This window comes from Schistocerca nitens, chromosome 1, assembly GCF_023898315.1.
Source record: "Schistocerca nitens isolate TAMUIC-IGC-003100 chromosome 1, iqSchNite1.1, whole genome shotgun sequence".
NCBI classification, from domain to species: Eukaryota; Metazoa; Arthropoda; class Insecta; order Orthoptera; family Acrididae; genus Schistocerca; species Schistocerca nitens.
This window is the reverse complement of record NC_064614.1, coordinates 1,067,902,914-1,067,921,601: the sequence shown is the minus strand read 5'-3', so window position 1 is coordinate 1,067,921,601 and position 18,688 is coordinate 1,067,902,914. Positions and strand designations below refer to the sequence as shown.

Genomic DNA, 18,688 nt, shown 5'->3' with positions numbered 1-18,688 from the left:
GCCAGAGTCAATGTTAGAAATGCTTTATCTGCATCTATAGCCATTTCCACCTATGTGGAAATACAGCATACACGAACAGCGTCTGCTTCAGAATTGAGGTTAAATTGACAAACTTGTTGCATCATGTGCAGGGTTGTTTACAAATACGTGGATAGATAAGAGGGACTCCGACAAACAATTTTGATTCTTTACAGAGGTCTTTAATCAGCCCTATAAACATTAGCAACCAGACATTGTTTACGATAATAAAGCATCTGACAAATAACGTCCTTCTGCTATTATGCTAACATCTTTCCTGCACGATTAGCCCGTTCTCGTCTGTACTCACCCGATTTTCTAGGATAGTTAGCATGTCCCCTTTCCTTCCCAGAAGCCTATGACAGCAGGAGATAACGCACTGCGCTAGCCCTTTGAGTCAACGGGCCGCAGCTCTGGGCTAGTGCTCGCCTCAGAGCCCTTAGTGGCGTGGCCCGAGGGCTTGCTAGCCAGTGGCGAGGGGTGGGGGTAATGCCTGTGGCAGCGGTCCACAGAGGATTCCGCGCGGGTCCACAGTGACCACCTGCCCACCATAGCGTCATATCGCCGCGCCTCACAAGCATGATGAAAGTGGATGTCGGCGCAACTGCGTCCCATTTGACTGCCGATGCAGTCTCTGCTCATGCTGTGATTCACAACGCACAATCAGCTGAGCCAACGGGCCCACGTATAGCCGGATGGTCGGTGCAAACTATCAGCTACACATCTCGGCTCGTGTGAGTGTGTGGAATGAAAAATGGTAATTCTGTGTGCAGTCTGCAGCCCTTGATTCTCCTAGTCGGCAGATCTGGTGACCGCTAACTGCGTGTTCCTCTCTGCTACACTATCTGCCAGAAAATCAGAGAAGTCGTAGCTACTGATACCTCGATTGTTCATCCAACCGGTCCATCCTTGAATGTGGTTCTTAACACGCCGTCGTACAAGGCAATAAAAAAGCGAGCAACGTCATACAAAGAAGGCTTGCACGAATGGATGTCATAGTTGCTGGTGACTCTTCCAGGTTGTATGGCCGTGGTCCACAAAACTTTTCGGTTCCTGATATTTCTTCCGGAGCTCCGTTGGACATATTCGGAGGTGCTCCTGACAATGCTGAGCCTTGTCGACTGACGAATCGGACGTCGGAGTGCGACTTAAGTGGCTCAAATGGCTCTGAGCACTATGGGACTCAACTGCTGTGGTTATCAGTCCCCTAGAACTTAGAACTACTTAAACCTAACTAACCTAAGGACATCACACACATCCATGCCCGAGGCAGGATTCGAACCTGCCACCGTAGAAGTCCCACGGTGCCGGACTGCGCGCCTAGAACCGCGAGACCACCGCGGCCGGCTGCGACTTAAGTAGTGCGTAATCTAGTTCACATGTGTTCAGCAGAGATGACACTTGTCAGATAAAACTTGACTACCTGCCATGGATGAAAATTTTATCTATGTATTTTGCACCGCAACCGTCCATATATCGACTAAGTTTCATGGCTTCTTCTTTTCTGTTGAAATTATTCTGATGCTTATATATTTCGGTGGCTTCTCTATATAGCAGTGGATAATAGTTTGTTGTTGTAGGTATAATTTTGTTTTCATAAAATTTCACTTCGTAATTTCCCGACTGAAAATTCTGCTGGTTTTTCTGTTTTCACTACTCGGCAAAGACTTTTGTGTTCTTTCAGTCTTGTATTAACGCTTCTCTTGTTAGTTCCAGTGTAGACTTTTCCACAAGTACACGGAATCTTACACACTCGACATGCCGATAGAAGACGGTGTTTATACTTTACAGTTAGGAGTGCTTGTCATATTTTCCTAGTCGGTCTAAAAATCGGCTTGCTGTCATATTTCTGTAAAATCTACCGCTCTGACGAATTACTTTTTGGATAAAGAAGAGAGAAACCGAGTTCTTCCATCGCTGTGTTTTATCGTTGACCTTTGGACTACTACTATTTGGCCGCAGATCCTATTTACATCTTTGCCTGAATAGCCATTTCTCCCAAAAATCTGATCATATGCTGTAATTCAGCGTACAGGTGTTCCGGTGTGCAAATTCTTTTATCTCTCAACAAGACTTTTAATGACACCTCTATTTCGTTGTGTGTGACGGTTGGAGTTCTTACCGAAAGATATAATGTTTCAAATCAACATCAGCTCAAATGGTTCAAATGGCTCTGAGCACTATGGAACGTAACTTCTGAGGTCATCAGTTGAAAAAAATGGTTCAAATGGCTCTGAGCACTTTGGGACTTAACTGCTGAGGTCATCAGTCCCCTAGAACTTAGAACTACTTAAACCTAACTAACCTAAGGACATCACACACATCCATACCAGAGGCAGGATTCGAACCTGCGACCGTAGCGGTCGCGCGGTTCCAGACTGTAGCGCCTAGAACCGCTCGGCCACTACGGCCGGCCAACATCAGTCCATCTCATAACTGAAACATCCAAGAAGAATATTGGGTTAACATTTTTAATTTCCATCGCAAACTAGGTATTTCGATTTGTATCATCTAGATAATAAAATGATACTTCTAAAGCTTTTTACCATGTAACTAAATCACGGATGTCTCAGCCACAAATCGGTACCACCGACATGGTTTCTGAATTGCTTTTTCTAGAGCTGATTGTTCGAATTTTTCCATACGAAAAATAACATATCTGTTTCTTCACTGTATTCTATTCAATCTGAATTAGAGAAATTAAATACCCCAAATTACACACTAAAGACACCACAGGAGATTTTGATACATGCTTGGCCAATGTGAAATATAATGTTTTTTGCTTGGTGCTGAACACTTACCGCAAATTTTCCTCTGCATGTAAGGAGTAACGAAATGACTATTTGCCCTTTGTGAATACGAATACAGTATCTAATGAAAAGCCTCGGCACATTTATTGTTCGTCGTCTCAGAGGTGCAACACTAATAATGGGCATGATACGTAACAACTTCGTTTCTTGAGAGGATCCACTTTAGACCTTCCAGTAGGGCAGTGCAGAAACTCTGTATTATATTCTTATATCCAAGACGCAATGACATGTATTTTACGGACAGGACCATTATGATGTTGAAACAAAAAAGTCGATTGTCTAAAGTGATTCAGTGGCCATCTTCTTTCTCTTTACCGTCGTGCACAAATAATGGTCCGAATATAAACAAAGAGTCATAGCCTCTGAGAAACACATAAACTCCGCTGAATTTCAGTGGCGTTACAACAATCACAGAGAAATACTGCACGCCCCAAATTCCTAAATCTAAACGCATCTAACAGAAACTTCATTTACCACCACTTTGCACTGCAAATGTTTTTGGGATCCGTGACAAGATTATTTGAATATCCCTAAGACACTTAAAGAATTCTTTCTTAGAATCAATGGGTTTCTAGACAATAGACAGGACGCCAAAAAGCGCCTTATAAAGGAATGCGTAGCGGGCGACAATTTAGGCTGCCAAGTATATTCTTTGCAATATGAAGGGGACGAACTTTGTATGCAGGATGAATAATAGTAAAACCGACAAACTGCAGGGTCAGATTCCTGACTCGGGAGGAAAAAAGTCCTGTGTACATGTGTCCGGAAATGTATCAGTGTCACGGTAGACGGCACAGACGAATGACAGTTCGTCAGACCACTTACCGTGTGTTCCTTGTGTATTGCAGGCTGTGTGATTGACACAGCGTACTGTAAGCAGCAGAATGGTCCGGTATTCATGTCGGGAACAAGCCGAGATGGTGTTTGTGCAAGGCCAAGCAGATGGGAACGGTCGAGAGGAAGCACAGCTATACCAAAACAACCGCTACTATCACTATCGCCTGCAATCCCATGAAGAACATTTTGAACATCTGTTGTGACATGGTTGCCATGCAACTCTGTAGATTTGTCGTCGTTGCACGCACACCATCCGTTTCTGGACACGTTTTCATAGGACTTTTTTCCTCCGTTTCCATTCAGGAATTCGTCCCTGCAGTCTGTCAGTTTTATTAAACTTCGCCCTGTACATAGTCTCTCTTATTCTGTACGTCACCGTTGATTGATATTTAATTTTGTGCGAAGTAATATGGTCAGCGATAGCTGACAAAGATATTTGATGCTTGGCTCTATGAACATTCCAGAACTGTGGAAAAATTTAAATCCAAGGGTTACATTGATCTTCGTAAGGTTTTGTGTTTGACGCTTACACCACAGTAAATCTCACTGATAGTGTATACTGTTCCGGGCGTGAAGGAGCGCCTGGTCCCCGGCACGAATCCGCCCGGCGGATTTGTCTCGAGGTCCGGTGAACCGGCCAGTCTGTGTGGATGGTTTTTAGGCGGTTTTCCATCTGCCTCGGCGTATGCGGGCTGGTTCCCCTTATTCCGCCTCAGTTACACTATGTCGGCGATTGTTGCGCAACCAAGTTCTCCACGTACGCGTACAACACCATTACTCTGCCACGCGAACGTAGTGGTTACACTCGTCTGGTGTGAGACGTTCCCTGGAGGGGGGGGGGGGGGTCCACAATAACCCTGGGTTCGGTGTGGGGCGGCGGAGGGGTGAAGTGGACTGCGGTAGTCGTCATGGTGTTGTGGACCACTGCGGCTGCGGCGGGGACGGAGCCTCTCCGTCGTTTCTAGGTCCCCGGTTAACATACTATACATACAATGCAATAGTGTATACTGTGTCCCGACTCCTATTGATACGATGAACGATAGTCCTTCACACATTGCTGGACGCCGTATTGTTCCTAAATTTTTCCAAGGACATTATTGTACCGTCTCATCTACCCAACTTTTTCACGAGTATCGGCGAGTCCTTGTGAACGGCAGTTAGTCTTGCAAACTAAACGGCAGATTATGCCCTACAGCCGTTGGTCGACGATCCAGAAACAACTGCCTCCTGGCAATATGTCAAGAAGTGGCCACGAATATCTCAGCATATAGCATTCTTCATTAAGTGCCCGAAGTACCTTAATTTTGTCGGCAGTATTTAGGCCACCAGAGTCACTTCTTTTGTTTTACTTGCACCAAGACAGGTTTAGTTTTCACTTTTTTATTCATTCCACCTGCCGCCTTCTTTAATCAGGTTTATAGACTATTTATTTATTACGGTATTCTCATGCGTATCTAGAAATGCTTGTCCTGAGAATCCATTACACTGCATTTTGACATTACCGAAAGCAACTGGAAATAAAGTGACCTCAGCGAGATCTACATAGCTGAAGTTTGTTCAGTTGTCAGGCTTTTCAACGTATACTGTATCGTTTTCTTACCATGACCTGTTGTTTCGGCGCTGTTTTTCAATCACTTCAGGTGCGAAATTTCACATAATATTTCCGGAAAAGAGTTCCCAATCTTTCCTCGGTCGCTTCCTCACATAATCCTTATTGTGCTGCAGTTCCACCAGCTAGCGCAAAGTAAGCGGTATATCTGTCAGGCATCCGTCCTGAATTGCCATAACGACACCCTCTACTGCAGCTGCACAATTTAACCTCAGCAGTAGTGTACCAGTCGTTTGTAGACAATTAAAACTCATCATGGCTCATTGCGACAACATTCAGTTTTATGCCGCATACCAATTGCAATATACTCTAGAAGAACCCGGATATGTGTATCTCTGTTTACAAATCTTTAACATATTGCAGCGTGTCAGCAACTGTGAAATGTACAACAATTAAACAATTTTTTCAGCCTTCAGTTGCAAGGTAAGATTACCTTGCAACTGAAGGCTGAAAAAATTGTTTAATTGTTATCTCTGTTTACCTTCACTTCATCCGTTGATCCAAATGCGTCAGTCGTACAGAATAAATGCCATTTTCCGCGATAAAAGAGCGCGAAATAGGTATGAAATCTCGTGATGAAAAAGATATCCCTTCCAGGATTCATACCGTCCTCGAACTGTCTGGGTTGCTACACAGAGCAACATGCTCTTATGAATTCTTAATTCCAGCTGGCATGTCTGAACAAAAACTTGTGTGACTGGGGAGACTGAGACTGTCTTGGTTCTGTCGTATGCTGTTAAGAATCAGTTCGACTGGACAATTTGAGTGTTGTTTGGGAAGGTATCCTTCTTACATTTCGTCGAATGGGCGATTCTTTGTCCAACTAATCAAAAAATACAGCTTTCAAAGCTGTTTTTAATAAAATAAATCAATTAAAATGAATATGCACAAAATGTTCTAAGCAAAAATGGTGTTACATAAAAGTAGAGTAAGCACTTTTTATAGTTTATTTCGTATTTCTACAGTTTGAGGGATATTGTCAGTTTTTGCTGCTTATTTTTGTAGGTATCTAACAGTATCATTCGATTTGACTTTTTTCTGTTCCAATATTTTTAATTTTCAGTGTCAAAGTAGCGTTCTTGCAGGATGTTTTTCCAGCCGAGGCGATGTCGCAGATTTGATGCTTTACCGGAATCCTGATATTCACGGTATACTCGTGAAATGGTCGTACCAGAAAATCCCCACTTCATCGCTATCCCAGATATGCTGTGTCCTATCGCTCGTACGCCGACTATAACACCACGTTCAAACTCACATAAATCTTGATAAGCTGCCATTGTAGCAGCAGTATCCGGTCCACCAACTCCGCCAGACACTTGTTGTCTTATATAGGTGTTGCCGACCGCAGCGCCGTATTCTGCCTGTTTAAATATCTCTGTATATGCATACCTATAACAGTTTTTTGGCCCTTTAGTGTTTAAGAAGGACATGCTAATGAAACGTGCATGCCCTTCAGGTATTCAGTAAGCTATCTTCAAAAAATATTGATTAGACAGCTATTAAAGTACATACAGGTAAAAGAGACAAAAGCCGACCCAACTTGCTTTCCAAAATCAATTTGTAAGCGAACTGTGGCTCTTTTATGTGAATGTTATTGATAGCGGTCGCTGTGTCCCTGGAAGGCCACGCCAGCGTTTGATAGCTTTTTGTTTGAGATACGACACGTTTTCTATCAGGTTAAATTTAGTTCTTAAGACACGGTATGTGTCACCGAATGAGTTACATCCAAGTTGATAATTTTAGAATCTTGCCCCATCTTGGATAAATTTGTACAGAAGCCCATGCTAACAGAATATCCCAGCACGTCTGCCTTCTATATGGATGGTTGTCGCATGCTCCTAGCCGGATACATGCATTTCGAATTGACGTACTTCGGTTGCTTGTGTATCAATTTCAGTGATTAATTATTCAAGCAGCTTCGTATTTGACGTCACGAGGTTCGGTTGAACCATTTCCAGGTCCTCCTGACACAGAAATATCAGAGTTCATTACCAGAAACCGAATCCGGTATCTTTTGCGTAATTAGCCAGGAACGCTAACCACAGAACCACAAACAGAGGCGACCGTAACTCTGGTGCAATATGAGGATGCCACAGTCTTGGGCCTAATAATGTCGCCCAACTCGAATTCAGTTCTCAGCTAGAACTGATCGAATAAAATCATCTCGGTTTTCAAGCGGCTTCATTTCGAACGACAATGTCGATTTTTCGACAGCTATCTCCGCCATCGTCATCCGGAGTAGAGCTCCTTGAGCCGGGGCTCTTTTTTCTCCTTATTTTTTTTCCATTCCCCATGAAGAGGCTGTTGGTAGGAGGATAAAACCGCTCTTCAGCCGAAGATTTTACGTGTTTAATAGAAGTTTCAAATTAAATAAAAGAACACATTTGAATTTTTATGATTTTTAAAACTATTTAGATGATTTTATATTTCAGTCATAATATAATCACTAGCGATAATGCTCGTGCTGCTACGATGCAGATGTAATGATGATGCTCATTGTGCATGAAAATGATCATAACAAATTTTTTGTGGTGGCAATTTTCGCAGCAACTGTACACAAATTGCATTAGTTTAAACGAAAAACGCCTTCCGTATGAAGCACATTAAGTATTGACAAGGCATCTTCAGTTGGTGTCCTGAAATATTACACGATTTTTTCGTTTTCACATACAGTTCATTGAAATTTTTCTAGTAAAATGGAAATGTGTTTACAGATCAGCGTCTAATTCACTAATTCTAAGCCAGCTAGCTTTTTATCATGTGACAACCCGGTTGAAAGTTTGCAGCTTTCCTTGTGGTCACTCTATTTTCGAAATGTAACACTTTAAATGCTATTTGGTTCAAATGGCTCTGAGCACTATGGGACTTAACATCTATGGTCATCAGTCCCCTAGAACTTAGAACTACTTAAACCTAACTAACCTAAGGACATAACACAACACCCAGTCATCACGAGGCAGAGAAAATCCCTGACCCCGCCGGGAATCGAACCCGGGAACCCGGGCGTGGGAAGCGAGAACGCTACCGCACGACCACGAGATGCGGACTAAATGCTATTTTCTGTGTTTGTTGTCTAGAGTGTCATTCACTTTGTAAGTTTTGCGAACTTCCTCAGTTTTTTTTGATTTCAACTTCATTTTGCTCGAGTGTTTGTGTGTTTCTGTAATTTTTTTTATGTTTGTTTGTGTGTGTGTGCGTGTGTGTGTGTGTGTGTGTGTGTATGTGTGTGTGTGTGTGTGTGTGTATGTATGTTTGCTTAGGAGGGGAATGGGACTTGTGATCGACTATTAGGATTTCTGTTATGTGATCAGATCAGTGTAAGCAGTGAGTCACGCTCTCTTGGTCATTTAGTAGTAGCTCCTTTCCAAGTTTTGTTTTGTATGTTTGATCATTTTATTGTAACATTAGGAGGTGTCTTTCATTATTTATTCTAAGTATTTTCATTGCTTTTTTCTCTTAAATTTAGTGCAAAAGTCGGTTGCTTCTCTCATATTTGCAAGCTCTGATATTTTCTTTGTACCGGATATGATCATTTTCACAATGGGAGATCGAATTATGAATACGACCATGGCGTCTTGTGCAACCACAGATTGCGACTAAAAGATGGAGGAAGGAAAATGCAAGGATGGTGTGAGGTGGAGCATTGTGACTAGAGCTACGAAGGATATATGTCGGGACTGATTTCAACGTTTAATAGTCAGAGCTGAATGAATTTCCAGCGCGAATGAGTGTGATAAATGGATGTAGTGGCGCTACAGGGTACCTGGATTGGTGATTGGTGGATAGGACATTAGGTGTTGGGGTTGTTTGGGGGAAGAGACCAAACTGCGAGGTCATCGGTCTCATCGGATTAGGGAAGGATGGGGAAGGAAGTCGGCCGTGCCCTTTCAAAGGAACCATCCCGGCATTTGCCTGGAGCGATTTAGAGAAATCACGAAAAAACGTAAATCAGGATGTCCGGACGGGGGAATGAACCGTCGTCCTCCCGAATGCAAATACAGTGTGCTAACCACTGCGCCACCTCGCTCGGTAAGACATTAGGTGTCAGGACTAGGTTTTGTGATTAATGTACCGTGTCCGAAAGTGTTCCAAGAAGATACGAGTAGCCAGAATGAGATTTTCACTCTGCAGCGGAGTCTGCGCTGATATGGAACTTCCTGGCAGATTAAAACTGTGTGCCGGACCGAGACTCGAACTCGGGACCTTTGCCTTTCGTGGGCAAGTGCTCTACCAACTGAGGCTGTGGCTAAGCCATGTCCCCGCAATATCCTTTCTTTCAGGAGTGCTAGTTCTGCAAGGTTCGCAGGAGAGCTTCTGTAAAGTTTGGAACGTAGGAGGCTAGGTACTGGCGGAAGTAAAGCTGTGAGGATGGGGCGTGATTCGTGCTTGGGTAGCTCAGTTCGTAGAGCACTTTCCCACGAAAGGCAAAGGTCCCGAGTTCGAGTCTCGGTCCGGCACACAGTTTTAATCTGCCAGGAAGTTTCAAGATATGAGTAGTTGATCAGTTGGTACTGGATGAGAGGTGATGAATGTAGCCGGATGTGGAAGGTGAGGCCGAGTACATGTCTTTCCAGGATCTCTATGGATTTGTAGAATTCAGGAGAAGCAGAGATAAAGGCAATGTTGGCATTAAATATGGTGGGAGAAAGAGGGATTTATAGGTGAGGATAATCTTCATGGGCTAGCTCAACATTCCTCTTACAGACGTCAGGCAGCAGCGCCTGAACCTTTCAGACCGAGCGACGTTATGTGGCGCATGGGGCCAGCGCCACGTTTGAAACTGCCGCTTCCGCCTTATTACAAGCGTCAAGCATTCGTCTTTATTTCGCCTTTGCATCCGTTCAAAGGACGGTTTCCAGACGCTGCTGCCTGTCCTATAGACGCAGTACACCGTATGAGCCCCAGCATACGAAATGACACAGCTCAGGCATGCCGCCGCAGATGATTCTCACGCTGTTGCAGTGACTGCATAGCCTATCACAGAGTATGCATTCAAAGGCATTCGAGGTAACACAACTTGTCATAATACTAGACGGGAACAGTAACACCATCGGGAGGTACTTACTGGCGCGCATGCGCCTAGTGGTCTCTGAGTTACTGTGCGGCGTGTTGCGGAAGTAGGTGAGGCCCATCTGCGCCTCCCGCTGCTTGGAGGCTGTCGCGCAGCTGCAGCACAGCCGGCACAGGGCGCGCTGGAAGTACAGCCGGAACCTGCTGGCACACATTCACAGGCTAGCATCACAACAGCTGGTCTACTGCAACACAACCCCTAAAAGGGGCGTTGCAAATACAGTCATAACATACAGACAGACAGTAATGGCAATGGTTCGCACAATAACTGAGACAACAGCAGCACAGATTATAAGAAGAGCACTGGGAGTACATCTAAATCTACATTTAAACACACATACTCTGTAAGCCACCTTACGGTGTGTGGCGGAGGGTACCTTGTACAACTACAAGGCATTTCATCTGCTGTTACACTTGCAAATAAAAGAAGGCCTGTATATATAGTGGTTTCGGAAATTCTCGTTACTTCTACGAGAGGGAAGTGTGTAGATAATACTTTGAATTGAAACCTAGTTCCGGAAACCCACTGTCTCCTTGATACAACCATTTGAAACCATGTTAATAACCCGCCCACTTTTTCAAGTAATTGACCACTCATTAATTGCCACAGAAATTGCTAGTGTACTCGTTGACGGGTTTTCTTCAACGTGATGCAGTACGGACTCTTCCAGTTCGGGTGTGCTGCGTCTTCTTGGAGCACCACAGCTACGGCTACAGACAGTGAAGGACGTAGCGTAATGGTGGCGAAAAGGGTCCGTGATAGACGTTGTGGAGAATGATCCTGATAAAGGCGACGAGCAGCTTAGACGTTACCTTTAGCTTTGCCATTTAGAAGGATCTTGTCGGTGTGTTCCGCAAACGTGTACTCAACCATATTGCTCACAGACACGTGAATGAGGCTCGAAGAAGGTCAGAGACGTAGGGCAGACATCAAATGACATCAGCCGATCCGACTTAAACATCTTCCCCCACTATGACTAGCCTGTTGCGTATCTATCCAGCAAACATGTTTCAAACGGCCATAGCATGGAATCGGTATGCCCCGCGGGGTAGCCGTGCGGTGTAAGGCGCCTTGTCACGGTTCGCTTGGCTGCCCCCGTCGGAGATTCGAGTCCTCCCTCAGGCATGGATGTGTGTGTTGTCCTTAGTGCATGTTAGTTTAAGTTAGATTAAGTAGTGTGTAAGCTTAGGGACCGATGACCTCAGTAGTTTGGTCCCACAGAACTAACCACAAATTTCCAATTTCCGACGGAAAATATTATGTACTCACCCCCCTCTACAAATCCTAGACGTCTGTAGCAGGAAATTCCGGACACCCTGTACGCCTCCGTATGAGCCCTAATTATTCGGTCGTATGTCCGTGGTCCGTACACGGAATGTACGTTGGCTCCAGCATAACCGTTCTCCAGACAGCTTTAAATGTCGGTTCACTAAGTCTTCTCAGTAGCGTTTCGGGAAAAGAACATCGTCTTCTCTCCAGCGATTCCCAGTTCAGTTCACGAAGCAGCTCCGTAATACTCGCGTGTTGATCGAACCTACTAGCAACAAATCTAGCAGCCCTCTTCTGAACTGCTTCGATGTCTTCCTATAATCCGACCTGGTACGGATCCCAAATATTTGGGCAGTACTAAAGAATAGGTGACATTAGCGACCTGTATGCGGTCTACTTTACAGATGAACCACACTTTTCCAAAATTCTCCCAATAAATCTTCCCTACCACAGTCCGCACAAGCTCGTTCGATTTCACATCGCTTTGAAACGTTACGCCCAGATATTTAAACGACGTGACTGTCAAGCGGGACACTATTAATGCTGTACTCCAACATTGCGTTTTTGTTTTTCCTCCTCATCCGCATTAACTCACATTTTTCTACATTTAGAGAAGGGTTCCATTCACTTCAGCTAAAACCAGCTGGCACACATGGCAGAACTAGCAACGCAGAAGTGCTGGTCAGCTACGACACAGACTGCAAGGCAGGCGTTGCCAGTACAGTAGTAATATGCAGGCACATAATGAGCGTAATGGATCGCACAGCAACTAAGGCAATTGCTGCACAGATTATAAAGAGTGCACTGGAACTACAAACCGAACCTGCTGGCACATATAGCGAGGCTAGTGACTGTAAAAGGATACACGACCTTGTTCTTATTCTTTTTCTTGTATCTTTGTCCCGCATCGGTGTAGGTCGGCATAGCTATGAATGGACGTGGCATGGTTAATTTAAGTGATAATCGAATGCACTTCCTGTGCCCACCCAACAACACCCAGGGACGGAATATGTGTTACACAACTGTCTTCATGTAGCGTTATTCATCTGAGAATGGGAGAAAGCTATCTAAACGTCCGCTAATAGTGTAACTGACGCGGGACTTGGCTTTTTTCCTTTCTTTTTTTTTCTTTGAGTCATCAGTCTTCTGACAGATTTGATGCGGCCCGTTACGAGTTCCTCTCCTGTGCCAACCTCTTCATCTCAGACTAGAACTTGCAACCTACGTCGTCAATTATTTAACGCATGTAGTCCAGTCTCTGTCTTCTCCTGCAGTTCCCCCTGCAGTTACCTCTAGTACCTCTGACGTTATTCCCCGATGTCTGAACACGTGTTCTTACAGCTTTCTTGTCAGTGTTTTCCATATAGTACTTTCCTCGTCAATTCTGCGGAGAACGTTACCTCATCAGTCAAGCTAATTTTCAAAATGGTTCAAATGGCTCTGAGCACTATGCGACTTAACTGCTGAGGTCATCAGTCGCCTAGAACTTAGAACTAATTAAACCTAACTAACCTAAGGACATCACACACATCCATGCCCGAGGCAGGATTCGAACCTGCGACCGTAGCAGTCCCGCGGTTCCGGACTGCGCGCCTAGAACCACTAGACCACCGCGGCCGGCCAGCTAATTTTCAACGTTCTTCCGTAGCATCACATTTCAAATGCTTCGATTCTCTTCTGTTCCAGTTTTCCCGCAGTCCTTGTTTCGCTACCAGAGAATGCTGTGCTCCAAATGTACATTCTCAGAAATTTCTTCCTCAAATTAAGGCCCATGTTTGATACTAGTAAAGTTTTCTTGGCCAGGAATGCCCTTTTTGCCAGTGCTAGTCTGATTTTGATGTCCTCTTGCTCCTTCCGTCATTGGTTATTTTGCTGCCTAAGTAGTAGAATTCCTTAACTTCATCTACTTCGTGACCATCAACCCTAATGTTAAGTTTCTCTCGTTTGTCTCATTTCTGCTATTTCTCATAACTTTTGTCTTTCTTCGATTTAATGTCAATCTATATTCTGTACTCATTAGACTGTTCATTCCATTTAGCAGATCCTGAAATTCTTCTTCACTTTCACTGAGGACAGCAATGTCATCAGCGAATCTTATCATTGATATCCTTTCAACTTGAATTTTAGTTCCTCTCTCGACCCTTTCGTTTACTTCCATCATCGCTTCTTCGATGTATAAACAGTAGGGGCGAAAGACTACATCCCTGTCTTACACCTTTTGTAATTCGAAGGCTTGGTTCTTGGTCGTCCACTCTGAATGTCCCTTCTTGGTACTTGTGCAAAGTGAATATTACTCGTCTTTCTCTATAGCTTACCCAATTTTTCTCTGAATTTTGAACATCTTGCACCATTTGACATTGTGGAACACTTTCTCCAGGTCGTCAAATCCCATGAAGGTGTCCTGATTTTTCTTTAGTCTTCCTTCCATTATCTACCACAATATCAGAATTGCCTCTCTGGTGCCTTTACCTTTCCTAAAGCCAAACTGGTCGTCATCCTCAATTTCCTTTTCCATTCTTCCGTATATTATTCTTGTGAGCAACTTGGATGCATGATCTGTTAAGCTGATTGTGCGATGATTCTCGCACTTGTGGCCTCTTGAAAGCTTCGCAACTGTGTGGATGATGTTTTTCCGAAAGCCTGATGGTACTCGTATATCTCCAGACTCATGCATTCTACACACGCACTTGAATTATTGTTTTGTTGCCATTTCTCCCCAATGATTTTAGAAATTGTTCTGGAATGTTATCCATCCCTTCTGCCTTATTCGATCTGAAGTCTTCCAAAGCTGTTATACTTCTGTTTGGAATAGTGGATCCTCTATCTCTTCCGAATCGACTCCTGTTTCTTCTTCTATCACGTCATCAGAAAACTCTTTCCCTTCATAGTGGTTTTCAGTGTGCTCTTTCCACTTGGGAACTAGCCAGGTATTCACCCAGTAGGATGCGGGAAACCGCCCAAAATCACGCCCAGGATGGCCCGTACACCTAGCTTCGTCGTTAATCCGCCAGGAGGATTCGATCTGGAGACGGTGCACCTTCTCCTCCAGGAAGCGGCGCTTTAACATGCGCGGCTATCCAGGCAGTTGTTAGGGAAACAGAGCATGACTTACATCGAACTCATTGAGTGCACAGTGGCAAAAGGCCAATGACGTTTACGACATTCGACGCATGTAAAATACAACCATATTGGTGCAAATGGCTCTGAGCACTATGGGACTTAACATCTGAGGTTATCAGTCCCCTACTTAAACCTAACTAACCTAAGGACATCACACACATCCATCCCGGAGGCAGGATTTGAGCTTGCGACCGTAGCGGTCGCGCGGTTGCAGACTGAAGCGCCTAGAACTGCTCGCCCACACCGGCCGGCTTATAACCATATTATTGGCTGCTAAATGTAACAGGGTGTGGAACTGGAAGTATCCAATGGTGAGCACATTATGAGGCTAAGGAGCATAATTGGTTTAGTCGATTTGTAACTCACAAAATGCTACAGTGCTAATTGTGTTAATACAAAATAGAGCAATGGCAACGATAAAAAAAGGAAATATTGCATTATACACTGAAGAGCGAAGTAAACTGGTACACCTGCCTAATATCGTGTAGAGCCCCCGCGTGCGCGCAGATGCGCCACAGCCCGACGTGGCATGGACTCGACTAATGTCTGAAGTAGTGCTAGAGGGAACTGACACCATGAGTACTGCAGGACTGTCCATAAATCCGTAAGAGTACGAGAGGGTGGAGATATCTTCTGAACAGTACTTTGCAAGGCATCCCAGATATGCTCAATAATGTTCATGTCTGGGGAGTTTGATGGCCAACGGAAGTCTTTAAACTCAGAAAAGTGTTCCAAGAGACACTCTGTAGCAATTCTAGACTTGTACCGCTGGAATTGCCCAAGTTAGTCGGAACGCACAGTGAAAATGAAAGGATGCAGGTGATCAGACAGGATGTTTACGTATGTGTCACCTGTCAGAGTCGTGTCTAGACGTATCAGGAGTTCCATATCACTCCAATTGCACACGCCCCCCACTATTACTGATGCTCCCACCAGCCTGAACAGTCCCCTGCTCACATGCAGGGTCATGGATTAGCCATATCCGTACACGTCCATCTGCTCGATACAATCTGAAACGAGTCTCGTCCGATCAGGCAACATGTTTCCGGTCATCAAGAGCCCAATGTCGGTGTTGACGGGCCCAGGCGAGGCGTAAAGCTTTATGTCGTGCAATTATCAAGAGTACAGGAGTGGGCCTTCGGCTCCGAAAGTCCATACCGATGATGTTTCGTTGAATGGTTCGCACACTGACACTTATTGATGGCCCAGTATTGAAATCTGCAGCAATTTCCGGAAGGGTTGCACTTCCGTCGCGCTGGACGATTCTCTACAGTCGTCGTTCGTCCCGTTTTTGCAGGATCTTTTTCCCGACGCAGCGATGTCGGAGATTTGATGTTCTTTCGGATTCCCGATATTCACGGTATGTTTTATCTGGTTCCTGATATTCACGGTACACTCGTGAAATGGTCATACAGGAAAATCGCCACTTCATCGCTAACTCGGAGGCGCTGTGTCCCATCGGCCGTGTGCCAACTGTAACACCATGTTAAAACTCACTTAATCTTGATAACCTGCCACTGTAGCAGCAGTAACCGATCTGACAACTACGCTAGACACTTGTTATATAGGCGTTGTCGACTGCAGCGCCGTATTCTGTCTGTTTACATATCTCTGCATAAGCATGCCTATACCAGTTTCTTTGGCGCTTCAGTGTATCTACAAATCCTATCTGCAGTGAAACGTAGTAATGGAAAATCTTTGTCCAACGTTGGGGTACTAAACATAATTACATACATCGAACATGATCCGCATCACAATAAAAAAACAGTTATGAACAGATTTCGAATAAGTCCCCAGCAATATTACCTTGTAGTGCGTAAGCAAAACTGTAGATATTCAAGAGAGGATAAGATGCACATGTTACAGAGACTGGTGTTTGTGCGTTTCAGTTCACAGAATGTGCGTGATAGTAAAATACTACGTTATGCACATCAAATAGATTAGCAATTTCAAGCGAAGCAACGGATGGTTGCATAACTTCAAACATAGTTACAGAACTGGAAGACTTAATACAACGGAACTTCGAACAAAACGTCACCTTAACGATGCACAACGAACTACGGAATCGGCCCGACAATTTGTAGACTAAATAAAGAAACTTATCCCATCGATTAGTAAGGAATTTTGTTTTCAACTCCGTTCAACTGGTATTTGAAGAGGAAATGCACATCAAAGGAATCCTAGAAATCAGAGGTACCAGAACAGTTTTATCAAGACCAATTACCATCAGTACCTTAACGCATTCTTATATACATATGCCCACAATTTATCGGGATGGTAAATTGCCTGAAAGTTATTTACTGTGCTGCGAGAAGTTGGAGGTGCTCTGCCCCCTACGATTCTTTTTCGTGTGCGCAATATTGGAAGGGCAGCAGGAAATATTTATGTCTCAGCAAGCAAGAGTTGGAGATTGGGCGTAACACAGTTACAACTATGGTTTGGACACTGCTTTCTGCCAAAAGCTAATCAAAATAATTTGCTTTTGCTTGACTCCTGGTATGCGTATAAAAATCATACTCCTTTAGAGCAAACTATCCTTCCTGAAAAGTGTGTGACATTGCAGTTCATACCACCTGGAACCACTGGACAAATTCAGCCTCTGGATGTTGTGTTTTTCTGGGGCTATAAAACATATTATCGCACTGTCTGCGGCTACGTCTTGAAGGTTAACCAGTTTCACGATAAGCTTCACGACAGTAAGTTTCGCATTCCGTTACATGCCACCTCATTTCATTAGTTCTCATCACCCCGTTATACCAATATGCTTCTGTATTCATACTCTACCAGTGGGTACCTCGCTGAACGTCCTGCGCGGTTTGTAATTTCCAAGGAGTTCGTCTACGATCTTGATGTCTCGAACCTACGTGATCACTGTGGCGCGCCATTTTTCATTCTGTGTATTTAACGGTTTGTTCTCAACAATTACTGAATGTCAAAGAAGTTCTTGTTGTGAAGTGTAATACATACGTCGCATAGGAGGTTGGTCTCTGCACCTAACGGATACTCTTTTTCTGTTGCCCTGCTGAGAGACGTTAGCAGATAATATTTTCCCTGTAATAATTATTAACACAGCACTTTCAAATGAGCCTTACTAAAGACTGAACTTACAACCTCGCATTGAGGGGTTCCTTGGTAGACATAATTTCTGTTTGGTGTAATGAACGGCAGCTTGCTCTAAATATAGAAAACTGTAAGTTTATGCAGATAATAGGAAAACCAGCCCTACAATTTTCAAATACTGTGTCAAAGGTCTGCTGCGTGACACATAGCTAGGCGTAACGTTGCAAAGTGATATGAAACGGAGCGAACATATAAGGGGGGGGGGGGGGGGGATAGGGAATGATCGACTTCGGTTTATCAGGTGAGTTTTAGGAAAACGTAAATCTACAGAGGAGACCGTCAGCTACTTTCTATTTTTATTGTATACGGCGAATGAATTGCTGTTAAGTCTTTAATTTATTACCGTTTGTTTTATTACCGCTACCATAATTCAATTCTTATATTATTACTTGACAGAAATGTCAAAAAAATCTTGAATCTGTTAAGGCAATGAAGCATTGTACGACATTCCTACGTCACTACGTAAAAATATTTCTAGACTGGGACTGGTGTCGTTCTGCAGTATAAAGTACGTCCCGCAACGACAGCAAGGAACTACCATATAGTCCAGGTGGAGGCAAGTCTTGCGCGCTAAACCGTACCTAATGGACGACATACAGCAACTGGGTCCGACATTATCGTCTCGGCAATGCTGTACAAATTTTTATGCTACGTGCTTGTTGGTCGTTTCTGTTTGCATTGTGATTAAAACCACTGATCACATTTTTTCCATTTTCTATAATAAAACAATATTTCAAACCAATGCAAATTTTAAAAATAAAAGTTACTTCATTTTTTAAAAAAAGGTGTGTTTAGAAACGAAAGACTTTAGCACTGTTGCTACGGTTAATTGAT

The 18,688-nt window shown here is 43.9% G+C and overlaps 1 protein-coding gene across 1 annotated transcript in view; it reads right to left on the bottom strand.

The window, feature by feature from the left end:
* LOC126227229 (tachykinin-like peptides receptor 86C) overlaps positions 1 to 18,688 on the bottom strand; it is a 969,629-nt gene that overhangs the window by 74,826 nt on the left and 876,115 nt on the right. The window contains exon 7 of the mRNA XM_049942236.1: positions 10,340 to 10,485. Within this exon, the coding sequence (XP_049798193.1) occupies positions 10,340 to 10,485 (146 nt within the window). The remainder of the gene's footprint in view (positions 1 to 10,339; positions 10,486 to 18,688) is intronic.